Source organism: Hemicordylus capensis, chromosome 6, assembly GCF_027244095.1.
Source record: "Hemicordylus capensis ecotype Gifberg chromosome 6, rHemCap1.1.pri, whole genome shotgun sequence".
NCBI classification, from domain to species: Eukaryota; Metazoa; Chordata; class Lepidosauria; order Squamata; family Cordylidae; genus Hemicordylus; species Hemicordylus capensis.
This window is the reverse complement of record NC_069662.1, coordinates 71,380,533-71,395,490: the sequence shown is the minus strand read 5'-3', so window position 1 is coordinate 71,395,490 and position 14,958 is coordinate 71,380,533. Positions and strand designations below refer to the sequence as shown.

At 43.0% G+C, this 14,958-nt stretch overlaps 1 protein-coding gene across 8 annotated transcripts in view; it reads left to right on the top strand.

The window, feature by feature from the left end:
- The window catches only part of ZDHHC11 (zinc finger DHHC-type containing 11), a 79,859-nt gene extending 69,890 nt beyond the window's left edge, over window positions 1-9,969 (top strand). For all 8 annotated transcript variants that reach the window (XM_053260983.1, XM_053260982.1, XM_053260984.1 and 5 more), the window contains 4 exons: window positions 1,843-1,998; window positions 3,056-3,177; window positions 7,222-7,280; window positions 8,582-9,969. In XM_053260983.1, the coding sequence (XP_053116958.1) occupies window positions 1,843-1,998; window positions 3,056-3,177; window positions 7,222-7,280; window positions 8,582-8,597 (353 nt within the window). In that variant the 3' untranslated portion in view covers window positions 8,598-9,969. The remainder of the gene's footprint in view (window positions 1-1,842; window positions 1,999-3,055; window positions 3,178-7,221; window positions 7,281-8,581) is intronic.
- The last annotated feature ends 4,989 nt before the right edge of the window (window positions 9,970-14,958 follow it).

Sequence of the window (14,958 nt, the reverse complement as noted above, 5' to 3'; positions counted from 1 at the left end):
GGAAGGTGGTGGTAAATAGGGATGTGCCAAAATGCGATGCAGCTATCCAAATTGTGGGCACTTCCCTTTAAAACCGAGGGCTTACACAGCCCCTTGAAAGCAGAGGAGAGCAGGTCCGTACCTCCTGCTCCTCCACTTGCCGCCATCCCAGCGCCCCCCACCCCCAGCTATGCCCGTGCACTGGTGGGGCGTCTCCCAGTTGCCCCTGCATGGCGCTGGCACACATATGGCCTCTGTGCATACACGGTGGCCATATACATGCCGGTGCCATGCAGAGGCAACTGGCAGATGCCCCGCTGGTATGTGGGCATAGTTGGGGGGTGGGGAGTCCTAGGATGGTGGCAGTGGAGGCGAGCAGAGGAGGAGCAGGTAACCCCTTCAAAGAAGGGGCTGTGTCAGCCCTTGACTTTAAAGGGAGGTGCCCGCAATCCGGACAGCCAAATGGCCATTTGGCACATCACTAGTGGTAAAGGCACACAGCAACTGGACAGTGACTACACCTTTCTCCTGCCCTGCTCAAATGGCCAGATCGTTATCCTGGGTGACCTCCTGTATAAGTAGCCCTCTGTCCTTGGCAGATCAACCTGTGGCTGTGGCCAACCATGGCATCTGGATGGTACAAATTACCATTATGGAGTGCACACTAGATGGTTGTCTGTTGTTTTGGGGCAGAAGTATGGAGTAGTTTAATGTCCTGCTTGCTCATAGTGCCAGCCATTTAGAAGTTGGATCAAAGCAAAAACGAGTGTAGCCACACCAGTAACAGGTGTACATGCTTCCTCTCCCAGTGAGTGTCTGTAGATGTCCAGGGGCTTTGAGGCCAAATCAGAATTGTACCCTCTGAGGAGTGCTTTGAGGTATTGTTGCTCACAGCTCTCGCTGCCCCCCAGGTTCTGGATGCACTTTGTACTATGATTGTGATTGCTGATATGATGGGTGTGGGGAGGCAAACTACAATCTTCTTTTCTGTTCTGTTCTTGCAATATTGCTATTTCTGTTGACTGGCTCCTGCCATTCAGTTGTCTACTCGCAGATGAGAATGTTTGCATCCAGAACACTGGGCCAGTGACTGGCAGTTTGTTACAGCCTCTCATAGAAAGGAGTTGAGGAGAGACACTGGCAAGGAAAAAAGTAGTATTTGGATATCTCTAGTTCTGCCTCCAGTTGGACATAATTTTGAAAAATAAAAACCTTAGGCTTTGGGGGTCCATTCACATGGACAGAGGACTTGTACCTTGATAAAATGATTTTAGAATGATGCTGGGGAAAATGTTTAACAGGTATATATGTTTCACCTTAATGTGAAATTGTCAGGGATAGAACCTATGCTAAAACACATTTCAACTCTTAACAAGCTTTTATAATACAAAGACAATGTTTTAAAAGTGCTTTCCCATTAAGACTTCTTTATTTCAGTGATGTTTGGATATAGGGTCAGCATATGCTAACCCCTGCTAACTGAGCAAAGAGACACCTTTCAAAGTGGTGATTCTCTTATATTTAGCAGGGGGAGAACAACTGGCCCTATCCAACTCCAGCACAGCATCTCTCCAGTGGCTGTTGCTGGTATCTGCCTTATGTTTCGTTTTAGTCTGTGAGCCCTTTGGGGACAGGGGACCATCTTATTTATGTATTATTTAATTTTCTATGTAACTGCTTTGAGAACTTTGGCTGAAGAGCAGTATATGAATATTCGAAGTAATATGCCCTTAGAAAAGTCTTTAAATCTTTCCCATGTTATCAGAAAAAACAATGTTGCCTATTATAGATTTTAAACAAATATTTCAGGTGACTACTACCAGAATAAAATTACTTTCTCCCATCACTTTCTCTCTCTGATAGATGTCAGTAGAAATGGCACTTGGCTGGCATTTCTTCCTGTTGCTCCAGTAGAGACTACAGCAGCTGGAATCCTGATTGTAGCAGTCTTAACTATGTTTTTTGGATTTGCTTCCTTCCTGCTGCTTGGATATTTGTTGTTGTTTCATCTTTATCTTTGTGAGTAAAAGATTTCTGAAAGACTGTAGCTTCATTAATTTGTTTTTCCTTTTGGGCAGGAAACAGAATTTAAGCAAAATTAGATGTCTGCAGCCAAATAATTGGCTAGTTAGGCCAAACTGACTTGCAGAATTCAACTAAAATCCCATACCGCTTCTTGGCCTCCATTGTCATTCTGGGCCATTCCTCTTCTTTACACCTTGCCCTTTCTGCTTTCTGGGACATCTTCTTCTCAGTCCTCAACCACCCCCACCATTTCCACCTCCACCGAGGAAGTTATTCCTGTCCCTAAGACCTGTGTGATGTTTTACTCCCAGTCAGACTGACAACTTTCCTCTCCCCTGTAAGAAGCTGGGCTGCAAATATATGGTTTGTGTTGTTTTGTCAAGGCTTTATTCTCCCGTATGATGAACAATTATGTGAAGGATAACAAACATGAATGCTTCTAGATGCTGTTAAAGTTTATGACAGAATAAAATGGCAAATCTTTTACCTTGTTTGATTTCCTAGACATCTCTCTGTATAAAAGCTAGTTCCCAACATTCCAACAGATCTGAATGTGACCAAAGAACAGAATTAGAGGATCAGGCTATGCAGATAGGAACAGGCTTGACTCTCAAGGGCTGGGAACAAGTTTACCCCCCACCTTAATGGTGCTCCTGAGTACATACCATACTTTGATATAAGTGAATGGTTTATATAATATGAATGGTTTCATATAAGTCATTCATCCTCTAGCTAGGGGAAGGAAGTGAACTGCTTGGGGAACTGCTGTAGTGAAAGTAAGACCTGCCTTGCACACTTGATGCTGACTGGCCTGTCCCACACCTGATGCTGTAAGGGGAGCCCTCTTTCCACACATACCACACCTGCTATAATGATGTCTGCTTCGCTAATTTGAAAACAAATGCCATGCTGTAGAAAACTTAATTCAGGTTGTACTTAAGGATAATGTGCATGTTTACCAACCTTGATTTCACCTGTCTAAGCTGCAGAGCTTCAGGGATAAGTTTTGAAAACTTTTTTTTAAAAATCCCAATTGCTTCTGTGTACACAGTGCATAAGAAGATGAGCACATATGAATACATGACTGAACATGGAACCAAACAATGTGCTGTGTCTCAGGATATGAGTGTGGAGACAACATCAGAGGCATCTTGCAGAATGGAACCTTTACAGGTAAGATATTTCTGTCATCTTCTGCCCTTCTAAGATGTGTTTGGCCAGTTATAAATTCCATCACTGTAGAAATTGCATTCAAGAACAAGTTGGACCAAATCTGAAGAATTGTGAAACTCATTCTATGAGCCCCAAAGGGCTTTAGGCTTCCATCTGGCACTTCAGGTTTTGTAATTCCCATTGAAATTATTTGGAAAGTGCACAAGATTGCACCTGTGCAGATTTACTCAGAAATAAATTCCATCATGTTTAGTTGGACTCACTCTCGAGTAAGTCCAGATAAGGTTGTATGCCTAGACTAGTTCTTATTTAAAAGTGAGTGCATTCTTCTCCGACCCCATCATTTGGCAAATTGCTTTTGAAACTCAAAGCAATTTCAAATTTGCTTTATGAAATATACCGCAGGAATAAGTTGTTCACACAGTGAAAAACTTCAGAAATTCCCACTGGAATTCCCTTGTGCAAACTTAAGCAGCTCTTTAGTTCCCAACCATTGACTGACTGACTGATTGATTGATTGATTTTCAACAGATGTACAAAGTTTAGTTGCTGAAGTCCTACAAGAAGTGACATTGTTCATATAATATGATTTGTGTACTATATTAACAGTATTTTAATAGTTTTGCTTCTGTTCTCTTCTAAAAGTCCTAAGAAAGACAGAAGTACTGTTGGAAGGGGGTTCAGTCGATTGAGAGCTGGGTATGTAGTAGGCCTGTAGATAATATCCATAGATAATACCCATATCGTTATTATCAGTTGTAATTCTGGAACTGATAGGAGAGGGTTTCTGAGAGTCAGAACTCCGATCCTACTTCTTCCAATTGTTTCTGGAATGAAATATATTTCTGATAAGCTTATTGCGGGGTGGGGGCTACATTTTAAGGGTAAAAAGACCACCACTCTGGGTCATCACCACTGCCCCCATTGTTGTTGCAAACCATTGGCCACTCTTGCTGGCAGATGGCTACTGTTCCTGGACAGGCTGCCCCCAGTGAGCACTCATCAGGGCTGTGTTGTGCTGCTGTGCCTCCATCAGAGGCCTCCAGCACTGGCCCAGTAGCAGGGCTGTGCCACCATGCCTTCACTCTGGTGCTGGCCCCACTGCACCACTGGCTATGCTCCCCTGGGTGGCGGGCCTCTGGCACTATTGCTGCCTCAGCGGCACTGAAGGCTCTTCTGTAAAGAAAGCAGTGGAGGGCAAGGGAAAGGCCATTTTAAAAAGGCTAAGGTCTTACTTGGTGCCGCTTGCCTCTTTAAGAATGGCCAGGAGGAGTGGGGTATTGTGGGAATTGTAGCTCCTCTAAAAGGCATGCAGCCATGAATACTATATAGTAGGGGTGTGCACGGACCATTTTGCGTGGGTCCAGTCCAAATTTGGACCAAACCATGGGTCTGTTAACGGGTTCCGTCGAACCGACTGACTGGCCTGGTCCATTAGCCCAAACCAGCTTGGCAGTTCATGCTGCTATGTAAAGAGGAATCTGGTGAGGATTCCCTTTGTTTGTAAAGGTGGATTCTTTTAAAAGGGCTTGCTGGTGAGGGTGGTGCTAGGGGTGGGTGGTGAGAGGCACCTGTAAAAGTAAATGCTAAGGTGCTTACTGGCAGAACTCCCCCCCCCCCCGCAGCCAGCAGCCCACGTGGAAGCGTGGCTCCACACTCACCTGACCTCTGCACATGTGTGACCACACAAATGGCCTCTGCCCATGCCTGGAAGCCAGGTGAGTGTGAAGGCTGGTCTGGTTTGCGATCCAATTGGCCTGGTTCACTTCATGCACACTCCTACTATGTAGCCTGTGTTGTGTGACATTACACTCCTTAAGATGCAGCTTTGTAATTTGGGGGTAATTCTAGGTGACTGGGTAAGATTAAGAGTACTTGTTACTAGCTCTGGCTGATATATCAATTGCACCCTTTCCTGAAGATGATTGATGTGGCCACAGTCACTTATGCTTTAGTAATCTCTGTTTCACTATAATGCATTTCTACCTGAGGCTGCCCTTGAAAAGTATCTGGAAACTTCAACTGGACCAAAATGTTGCTGCCAGTCTTCTGTTAGGCTGGTTCGATGCAATGTATTACCCGAGGCTTGCACATTCTTTATTGGCTCCCTATTCATTTCTGGGCTCAATTCAAGATGCTGGTTGTATAAACAAAATGTTAGTTTTGGCCCTAGCTAAACTTTTGGTTTATCATGTCCAGTGTCAAGCTGAAGGGTTGCACTATATTACACTACATTATACCACAGTGTTTTTCCATTAAGAGCAGACCATCTTTTTCATCATTTGAAACTGGATGTAATTAAAATGCTGGAAGGCCCTTCCAGGAGGGATATATCTGGAAAAGTCAAAGCACTGCTGTTCTTGTAGTTGGCACTGATAGCTGCTGATTGAGGCAAAATATTGGTTTTGCATTCTGAAACCTTATGCTTTAGAAGACCAATCTGTATCCTCAACGAGAGGTGGTGAGAGAGATCTAGGAACTTGCTGGTCAGTTTCACTAGAATCCAACTGCTGGATTAAACTGCTCTATATGTTTTTGAGTAGTCGACTTTCGGTTTAGATAGAGAAAGAGTTGTTCCCGTGCTGAAGATAGTTGTGGGAAATCTCTTAAGGAGAGTTTCTAAAAAGGGGATAATTGATTAAGGACTTTTTCTGTGAACAATGGGTAGAGAGAGTGAGAGCAGAAAGAATAAACAGGGGAGTGGAATCTAGGGAGGGATAAACTAGAGGAAAAGGAGCATCTCAATGAGCATGTTACATAGCAGAATAACTCATATTGTTTACATATGTAGCTGGAAATATTTTACTACTGCATGAATTTGTATTGCTGGAATGTAACACTTCAGAAATGCAGATGCAAACATTCTTGAAGTGAAGCTTTAAGACTAGGGCACAGGTTAGATGCTGGATGGAAAATGGAGTAATTCCTATCCTCCATGGCTTTCTGCACTGTGTAGAAGCTACAGAAGAGGAAATGTTTTTTACAAAATAATCCTTCTACAAATAAATTTGTTGAAACTGATGCAATTATTATTTGAGGTGGGGGAAACTAAAAAGAAACCAAAGCTTATGAACCTTAAATTGTGATAGCTAGTGGAAGTGACTAGTTAGAGAGCCCTCTGTTCTTTTTTCTGTTCCACTTCACAAATACAGAATTAAGACATTCATGCTGGTTACTAAGGGCAGAAAAAAATCAATCTTGCCTTGCTGTTTGGCATTGAAATTATTACCATAACAGTCTGTATAGCCAGACTAAATGTGTAACCCTGCTAACTGGACAAAGAGGCACCTTTTACCGTGGCGATTCTCTTTATTTAGCAGGGGGAGAGTAACTGGCCCTATCCACCCCCAGCACAGTACTTCCAGTGACTGTTGCTGGTGTGTGTCTTATGTTTCTTTTTAGAATGTGAGCCCTTTGGGGACAGGGAGCCATCTTATTTGTTATTTCTCTTTGTAAACCACCCTGAGCCATTTTTGGAAGGGCGGTATAGAAATTGAATTATTATTATTATTATTATTATTATTATTAATAATAAAAAACAAAGCCACTGCAGATCAATATCACTGGCTGAAGGAGGAGCAAATTAACTCTTCACGATGTCATCTCAGGTGAAATCCACCCCTCAAGCATCTGTACCAAACATACAGACATACTATGGGTGCCTGTATATTTAGCCCTTCAGGATAAATATCTGTGGAGGGGGTGTAAATTTCAATTGGGGAGAACTGTAGATGTTTAAAAAAAAACAAAACCCTTCCCCTTCATCACCAATGCGGTCTTGATCAAAATTACTCATTGGCTTGTATTACTGGGTTGTTTTTTTTTTAAAAACACACCATAATAGGGGATCTCATCCACAGATCTCTCACATGTGTCTTGATTGGTCCCTAACCTTGCGCTTTCACCATTGAACTCTGAATAATACTTAGAAAGAAATTGTTTAAAAATCACCTCTTTAATGCAAATTTAAAATGAAACCGTACAGAAGGGGCATTTGCCAGCAAGGGGAGCATGTTTTTCATTGGTTTGTGCTCCCATTCTTAGGATTTGCCCCAAGGAAGGAAACCAAAGGAATTTGAAATGGCACCTTCCTCTGTATCCGGGTAAGTTAACAAAAATGCCTTTTTTAAAGTCTCTAAAATGAGACTCTATGTATTGTACCATTGCCACTGATTTGTGTATCTGAGGAGAGCCAAGTGTGGCTTTACATACTTTTCCGCCTTGTCTCGTCTCTCCTGCTTTGTGCACAAAGACTTTGAGTTTAGAACTACTATCTGTAGAATACTACCCCAAGTCTTGCTATGCTGCTTCATCGTGGCAGTGGGATATAAGACAAGGCTATATACTTTCTCTTTCTTTATTCAATTTATATGCTGAACATATACTGAGAGAAGCTGGATTGGAAGAATATGAACATAGTTATAAAGTTAGAGGAAGAAACATCAATAACCTGTGCTACGCTGATGACACCACTCTGATAGCTGAGAATGTGGATGATCTGCAGGCTCTAGTAATGAAAGTCAAGGAGCACAGTGGAAAAAATGGGACTACAGTTAAATGTAAAGAAGATTAAACTAATGACAACGGGTACAGCAACCAGCCTCAGAATTGACAATGAAGGCTTTGAAGTGGTGGATAGCTTCTGCCTTTTAGGATTGACCATCAACAGTAAAAGATCCAGCAGTCAAGAAATACGCTACAGACTAGCACTTGGTAGGGTTGCAATGAAGGCCTTGGAAATGATATTTCGATGCCATGATGTATCTATATCTACAAAGCTTAGAATAGTTCAGACAATGGTTTTTCCCGTGACACTCTATGGATGTGAAAGCTGGACTTTGAAGAAGCAAGATAGAAAAAGCATTGATGCTTTTGAACTTTGGAGAAGAGTTTTGAGGATACCATAGACAGCTGGGAAAACAAACAAATGGATCATAGAACAAATCAATCCAGAATTTTCACTCGAGGTACAAATGACCAGGCTCATACTTCAGACACATTATGCAAAGACCCAGCTCCCTTGAGAAGGCTATAATTCTGGGGAAAGTTGAAGGAAAGAGAAGAAGAGGACAACCAGCAGCAAGGTGGATGGTCTCAATTACGACAGCAATGAATGCACCACTGAGAGACCTTAAAGTCCAAGTTGAAGACAGATCATCCTGGAGAGAATCTATCTATGTGGTCGCTAAGAGTTGACACCGACTTGACAGCACTTAATTAATCAATGATCTGTAGAATAAGCCCGTTTCTCAAGCATGAGTGTAACGGAAAGCTGTGATTTATTCTAAAGTAGAAGTTTTCAATCCCCTACCCTCATGTGTGGAGCGGGGGCATGTGCGCTTCTGCTCATGTTTGCATTATGTCTGTATGCAGCCTATAACATTTCTCTCCATCTTTCTTTTAGAACGCCGGCTGACTAATCAGGAGCCGCACTGGGTGGCTGACTTCCACAGACATGGGTTTTGATTGCATGGAATTTCCAGAAGAATTTCACAATGAACTGTTGTGAACACAACACTGCCATTGGATGCATCTGATCAAGCACTGATAAAGCTTTACGCTTCACACAGAGCTCCAGTTTGAGTCAAAATTGGACATTAAAATGACGAGAGGACTCTCCTTTATCAAAACAAGCATGTTCCTTTTGCCTCTGAGAGGAGACTATTTATATGGAAGGGTGCATACAATAGGCTACATGGAAAGAACATGATTACCTCCGACATGTTGTCCAAAGCTTCACTTCTAGACTGTTTGCATAGACAGCTGATAAAACTGGACACTGCAGTTCTCCATTATGTGATAATTAAGGGATTTCATTTTTTTCATAAGCTGGCAATGCTTATCCGAAGATTATTTGCTGCTGCTCGTTATCTGATTACATGCTGCTTGGAGGACAGTGGTAGTGATGGTGGTGGGCAGAATGTATGCACATACTATGCATCGGAGGACCATAGTGACGCTTTTGCTGCAAACAAGTGCCCAGCTCCAAGACTGTGCTGGGAGTACAACTCCTTCCTCAGGTTTATTTCAGGTGTGAATAACCTCAGCTGAAAGTCAGCAGGTATCCATGGGGCAATAATAGCTAATCCCAAGTTCTTCCTGGTACAGAACCAATAATGGCTATTACTATTCAAGGAGTTCAAGGCTATTGTTGTGCCTAGAATCTCATTCTGTCCTCGAGAGACAAGCAAAAATATGTAGCAGAAGATCACTGTTTATGGAAGAGTAATCACTTGAGGTTGCTGGTGACAGCAACCAGGAAAAACCTTCTCCAAGTGGTATTGCACTGGAATGATCCAGATAATAAGTTGTAAGGCTCTCTTTTCTAAAATATGTTTCTATCAAGGGTCCCTACAAATAGGTCCTGCATATCAAAATACCAGCTGGAAAATATCTTCCTTAAGTTAGCTTATATTCTGAAAACCAGTTTTGTTTTTTTAAAGGAAATTGTGTAGCTGATTTTTTTTAAAATGGCTATTTCCTACAATTCTTTCTGTGATTATTATGGATTTCATGGGAATATTTTCATGAACTCCTCTAAAAATTGTGATAGTCTGTCTTAATTTCATATATAAGACTGGACATTATACATTTTGAAATTAATAGAAATGGGTACTTCAGACTTGCACTTTATGTTGGGGAAGGGTTCGTTCTTTATTCAAGGAAATTCTCTGCATTTTTAATATGTGTGGTGAGAAAGAAATGTTCTTGAAATAAATGTACTGATTTTGTAATCTTTTCAAATAAATTATTAAAAATAATAAGGAAATATTCCTAATAGGAATGTACTGACTTGGTAATCTTAATGTTTTTATATCTTTGTTTTACAACTGTGAGGAGGAAAATATCTTTGAATTTTGAGTATCACATGCCAATCCTATATCTTAAAGAGCTAAATCCTAAGCTTGCCATCCCTTTGGCAAGGAATGGAAGGAACTTAGGGGTATGAAAAAGCAGAGGAACAAAAAGCTCCCACCAATCTTAAATTAACAGAATTATAAGAAATTAATTGCACAAGAAATACTTTTTTAAAAACTCAGTAAGCACAAACACATACAGGAACAGAAACTGGCAACTGACATTGGGAGACTATTCAAGGGGCAATTACCTACTAACTGCCCAGCCAAGGCCTATGTAAGCAATATAATGGAATTTGTATGTGAAGAGGAAGTGTTTAATTTACAGGCACAGAAACCCTGAGAATCATTAATAGTGGTTTGCTCACACAGGACAGGCTGTGTCACACACAGGATGCGCATCCCTTGGCCACCAGGGTCTGGGGGAGCTGCCAGGGCACCCTCTCAACCAATGCACCATACTCCCACACACCCAACCAGTGAGTTCACTGACTGATAGTTCAAGGCACGGCCCTCCTCTCCTTCCCAGGCAGTTTTTTCATCGAAATGCTGGCTGGTTCTGGGCTTTGCCCCATCTTACTTTTATTGAGGCAGAGAGGGGGCCTCACAGAGGCCATTATGGCCACCGCACAAAAATACAGAGACCCGAACGGGCCAAAATAAGCTCTAAAATGGGCTGTGGTGGTGATGATCAGGGCTGGCGAGGGGAACTTTCACAGACACACACCCCCATGGCCCATAGGAAGCCCCCCAACGGGGCTAAAGGTAAAAATAAATATTAAAAAACAACCTCCGTGGACCCCCCCCCGACTGAACCGGGGGGGTGTGTGTCTAAGGGGTGCCAGGCCAAACTGGCCTGCTTCCGTGCATATCCCTAACTCCCATGGACTTTAAAATGGTCTGGGGTGGGTAGGGGGAACATGAGGTGATGAAGGCAGTCACAAAGGCAAGTTCATTATAAAAATCAGCAAATATATGGGTCAGATTCAGCAGGTATGTATTAAGCGTTCTGTTGTTTGATCCAGCTGCTTGGCAATTTGTCTTGCCGGTCTTCCACAACTAGCTGTCAAACTAACAACAACAACAACAACAAAAAGGTCTTTCACCGCAAGCTGTGGGAATGCACACAGGAAAAAGGTCCACAGGGACTGCTGACAAGAACCAGCTGTATGTGAATGGCCCATCTAATCACCCAAATTAAATGGCTGTGAATCTACTCCAAAGCAGATTCACTCTTTGGATACCCCAAAGCATGAAGCCATGTCTGAATATCTGCCTGAGGAGGTGAAACATTGCAACAGGCCTGAATAGCCCCATCTTGGCACAGACCACGTCCCCTGCATCTGATGTGGATGCAGGGGGCATGGCTTGGGCGCCTATGCACTAACATGTACACAGAAATAAATGGAGCCACTGGTGGGCTGCTGGTGGGCTCCCTGCTCACCTGGACACAGGGAGCATAGCTTGGGCGTGCACGCTAACACGCATGCAGAAATCAGTGAAGGGATCCGCTGGCAGGACCTTATCCCACAGCCGCCCATGAGCTCCCTACAAGCCTGCTGGACCTGCACTTTTATTTATTTTTACATTTATATCCTGCTCTTCCTCTAAGGAGCCCAGAAAAGTGTACATGGTTATGTTTATCCTCACATCATCCCTGCATGGTGTGTTAGGTTGAGAGATAAATGACTGGCTCAGAGTCACTCATTAACTTGCATGGCTGAATGGGGATTTGAACACGATTCTCCACAGTCTTAGTCCAATGCTCTAACCATTGCACCACATTTTTTAAAAAAATGCTACAGATTGGGTCTGGAAAACATACTAAAGGAACACACAAAGCACTGAAAGTCAACTATTTGGAAATAACTTAATTTGGATGCTCCATAAAAAGTAAATGAACAAAAAACACCAATTCTAGAGAAAGGTGCTAATGTGGGAACACTATACATGTGTATGTCATAGGACCTCCAGCACCTACCATCTCACATCTTCAAAGTCCAACTCCTTAGTTTCCCTTGGTCTGTTCCAGTTCATATACTTGGAGTGACAAAGCTGTTTCCGGGGAAATTATTACCTATGACCATGTTTCTTTTAAAAGTGAGCTGAAAGTAGTGTACAGTAATTAAACACAGTTAAAATAATTGCAATTATTACAATAAAATGAGACAATTAGCAGCACTACAGTCAACCATCAATCAGTAGGATAATCAGGGAGATATATCAGTAGTATATAGAAGTACTATTTTACAACAGTTGAGCCTTGATGTAACCAAGCTATGGGTGTTAGTGACCAGATCTGCTGCTTCCAGAAAAGGGTACAGCTGGCACACCAGCCAAAGCAAAGTATGAATGCGTCTGATCACAGCCACCACCCGTGTATCCAAAAGTGGAGTCCAGAAGAACACCCAAACTGTGAGCCTGGTCCTGAAGAGGAAGTGCTACCCCATTCAAAATAGGTAATTCACTTAACCCACATTAGCTCTCCTACTGATCACTTTGTCTTGTCTTGATATAATTTTAGCTTGTTTGCCGATTTCCAGTCAGTAACTGCCTTCCAACACTGTTTCAAGGCTTCAGCTGCTTCCCTAGAGTCAGATGTCAAAAGGAGGTAGCGCTGGATGTAATCAGCATATGATATCAACCCAGTCCAAACTTCCTGATGACTTCTCCTAATGGTTAAATAATAGGAGTGTGCACGGTTCAGTCCGAGCACAATGTAAAAGACCGCCGGACCGGTCCGGAGGTCCGGGGCATGTAGCTTTAAGGGGGGGGTTGGTAGTACTTACCTCCCCCCCACCGCTCTTCCCCCTCCAGCGCTGACGCTTTTCCAAATGTTCTTGGGGTGGCAGAGTTCCTCCCTGCCGCCCCTGCCCCCGTCGTTGTCATCCAAAGCCTTCAAAGGAGTACAGCTAGCGGCGCGTGCGCTCGTCTCCGCCACTGGCACGCCGCATACATCACGGCATGCGCGCATCAGCGGCGAAGATGAGCACGCGCGCCGTGCAGGGCGCATGCGCGCCACTAGCTGTACTCCTTTGAAGGCTTTGGAAGACAATGACGGGGGCAGGGACGGCAGGGAGGAACTCTGCCGCCCCAGGAAGATTTTAAAACGCACCAGTGCCGGAGGGGGAAGAGCGGCGGGGGGGAGGGGAAGTACTACCACCCCCCCTTAAAGCTACATGCCCCCCATTTCCGGACCACGCCTCTGTGGTTCCGTGCACATCCCTATTAAATAATAGAGACTAGAATCCCAAGGGACCCCATAGATCAACAACCTTGGGACTCAACAGTGCTCCAGGTTGCAACGCCTCTCAGCCAAGCAATCCAGAAAGATACCGTTGGCCATGAAGCTTAACTGGCCACTGAGGTGTCTAGAAGAGCCAACAGGAATGCACTCCTGTCCAGTTCCCAGAGGACATACTGATGGAAGGAAGGAAGGACCCAAATATCCATCCCCAGCACAGCACCTCCAGTGACTGTTACTGGTGTCTATCTTATATTTCTTTTCAGATTGTGAGCTCTTTGGGGACAGGGATCCATCTTGTTTATTTTTTATTTCTCTGTGTAAACCATCCTGAGCCATTTTTGGAATGGCGGTATAGAAACTGAATTATTATTATTATTATTTCTTGTTTACAGAGTCAGACAGGTGTTATTGACTGGTTTGTTTTATCCAGACATCGAGTCCTTCCCAAGGACCTGGGGTGGCTGAGTTTTATTATCAATGTTGTTGCTGTTATTATAGATACCGTCGCAGAATATAGGCTGTTCCCAGTAAAGTTGCTTTTTGTAATTGGCTGATGGTGATTTCTGTGGCCCCTATGGTGCTGAGGTGCTCTTCAAGTTGTTTTGGAATTGCACCTAGGGCACCAATTACCACTGGGATTATTTTGGTCTTCTTCTGCAACAGCCTTTCCATTTCAATTTGTAGAACTTTGTATTTGGTGATTTTTTCTATTTCTTTTTCTTCTATTCTACTATCCCCTGGTATTGCTATGTTGATTATTTTGACTTGTTTTTCTTTCTTCTCGACTACAGTTATATCTGGTGTATTGTGTGGCAGGTGTTTGTCTGTTTGTAGTCGGAAGTCCCATTATATTTTTCCATCTTCATTTTCGACAACTTTTTCAATTTTATGGTCCCACCAATTTTTGGCTACAGGTAGCTTGTATTTTTTGCAGATGTTCCAATGTATCATCCCTGCTACCTTGTCATGCCTTTGTTTGTAGTCAATCTGTGCGTTCTTTTTACAACAGCTAATTAGGTGTCCACGGTTTCATCTGCTTCTTTACAAAGGTGGCACTTGCTGTTTGTTGTTGACTTTTCTACTTTTGCTCTTATTGCCTTTGTTCTTGTGCAGCCTCCGTTTCTTTGTATTAAACCCTCCGTTTCTTTCTTCAAGTTGCCATATTGTGCAAATATTGACCATGCAGGGGCTTAATTCTCAATTCTTCTGCTCGGTTCTTGACTTGTTCTTTCTTGTAAGCCTGCTTTCTTTCATTGGTGTTCAATAGTTTCTCATAATTGACCATTTTAAGTCCATCTTCTTCACTGTCCTTGATAAATTCTTCAAGGCCTCTTTTCTCCTCCTCTACTGTTTGATGGACTTGCAGCATTCCTCTTCCACCTGAGCTGCGAGGGAGGTATAGCTTATCTACATCACTGCGGGGGTGCAGAGCATGATTGATGGTCATGATTTTCCTGGTCTTACGATCTAGCGTCTCTAGCTCTGCCTGGGTCCAGTCTATTATTCCTGCAGTATATCTGATTACAGGTATAGCCCTGGTGTTTATGGCTTGTATGGTGTTCCCGGCATTGAGTTTGGACTTGAGGATTTTTCTAACTCTCCTGATGTATTCACTTCCAATTTTTCTTTTAACTTCAGTGTGTGCAATTTTATCTGCCTGGAGAATGCCCAAGTATT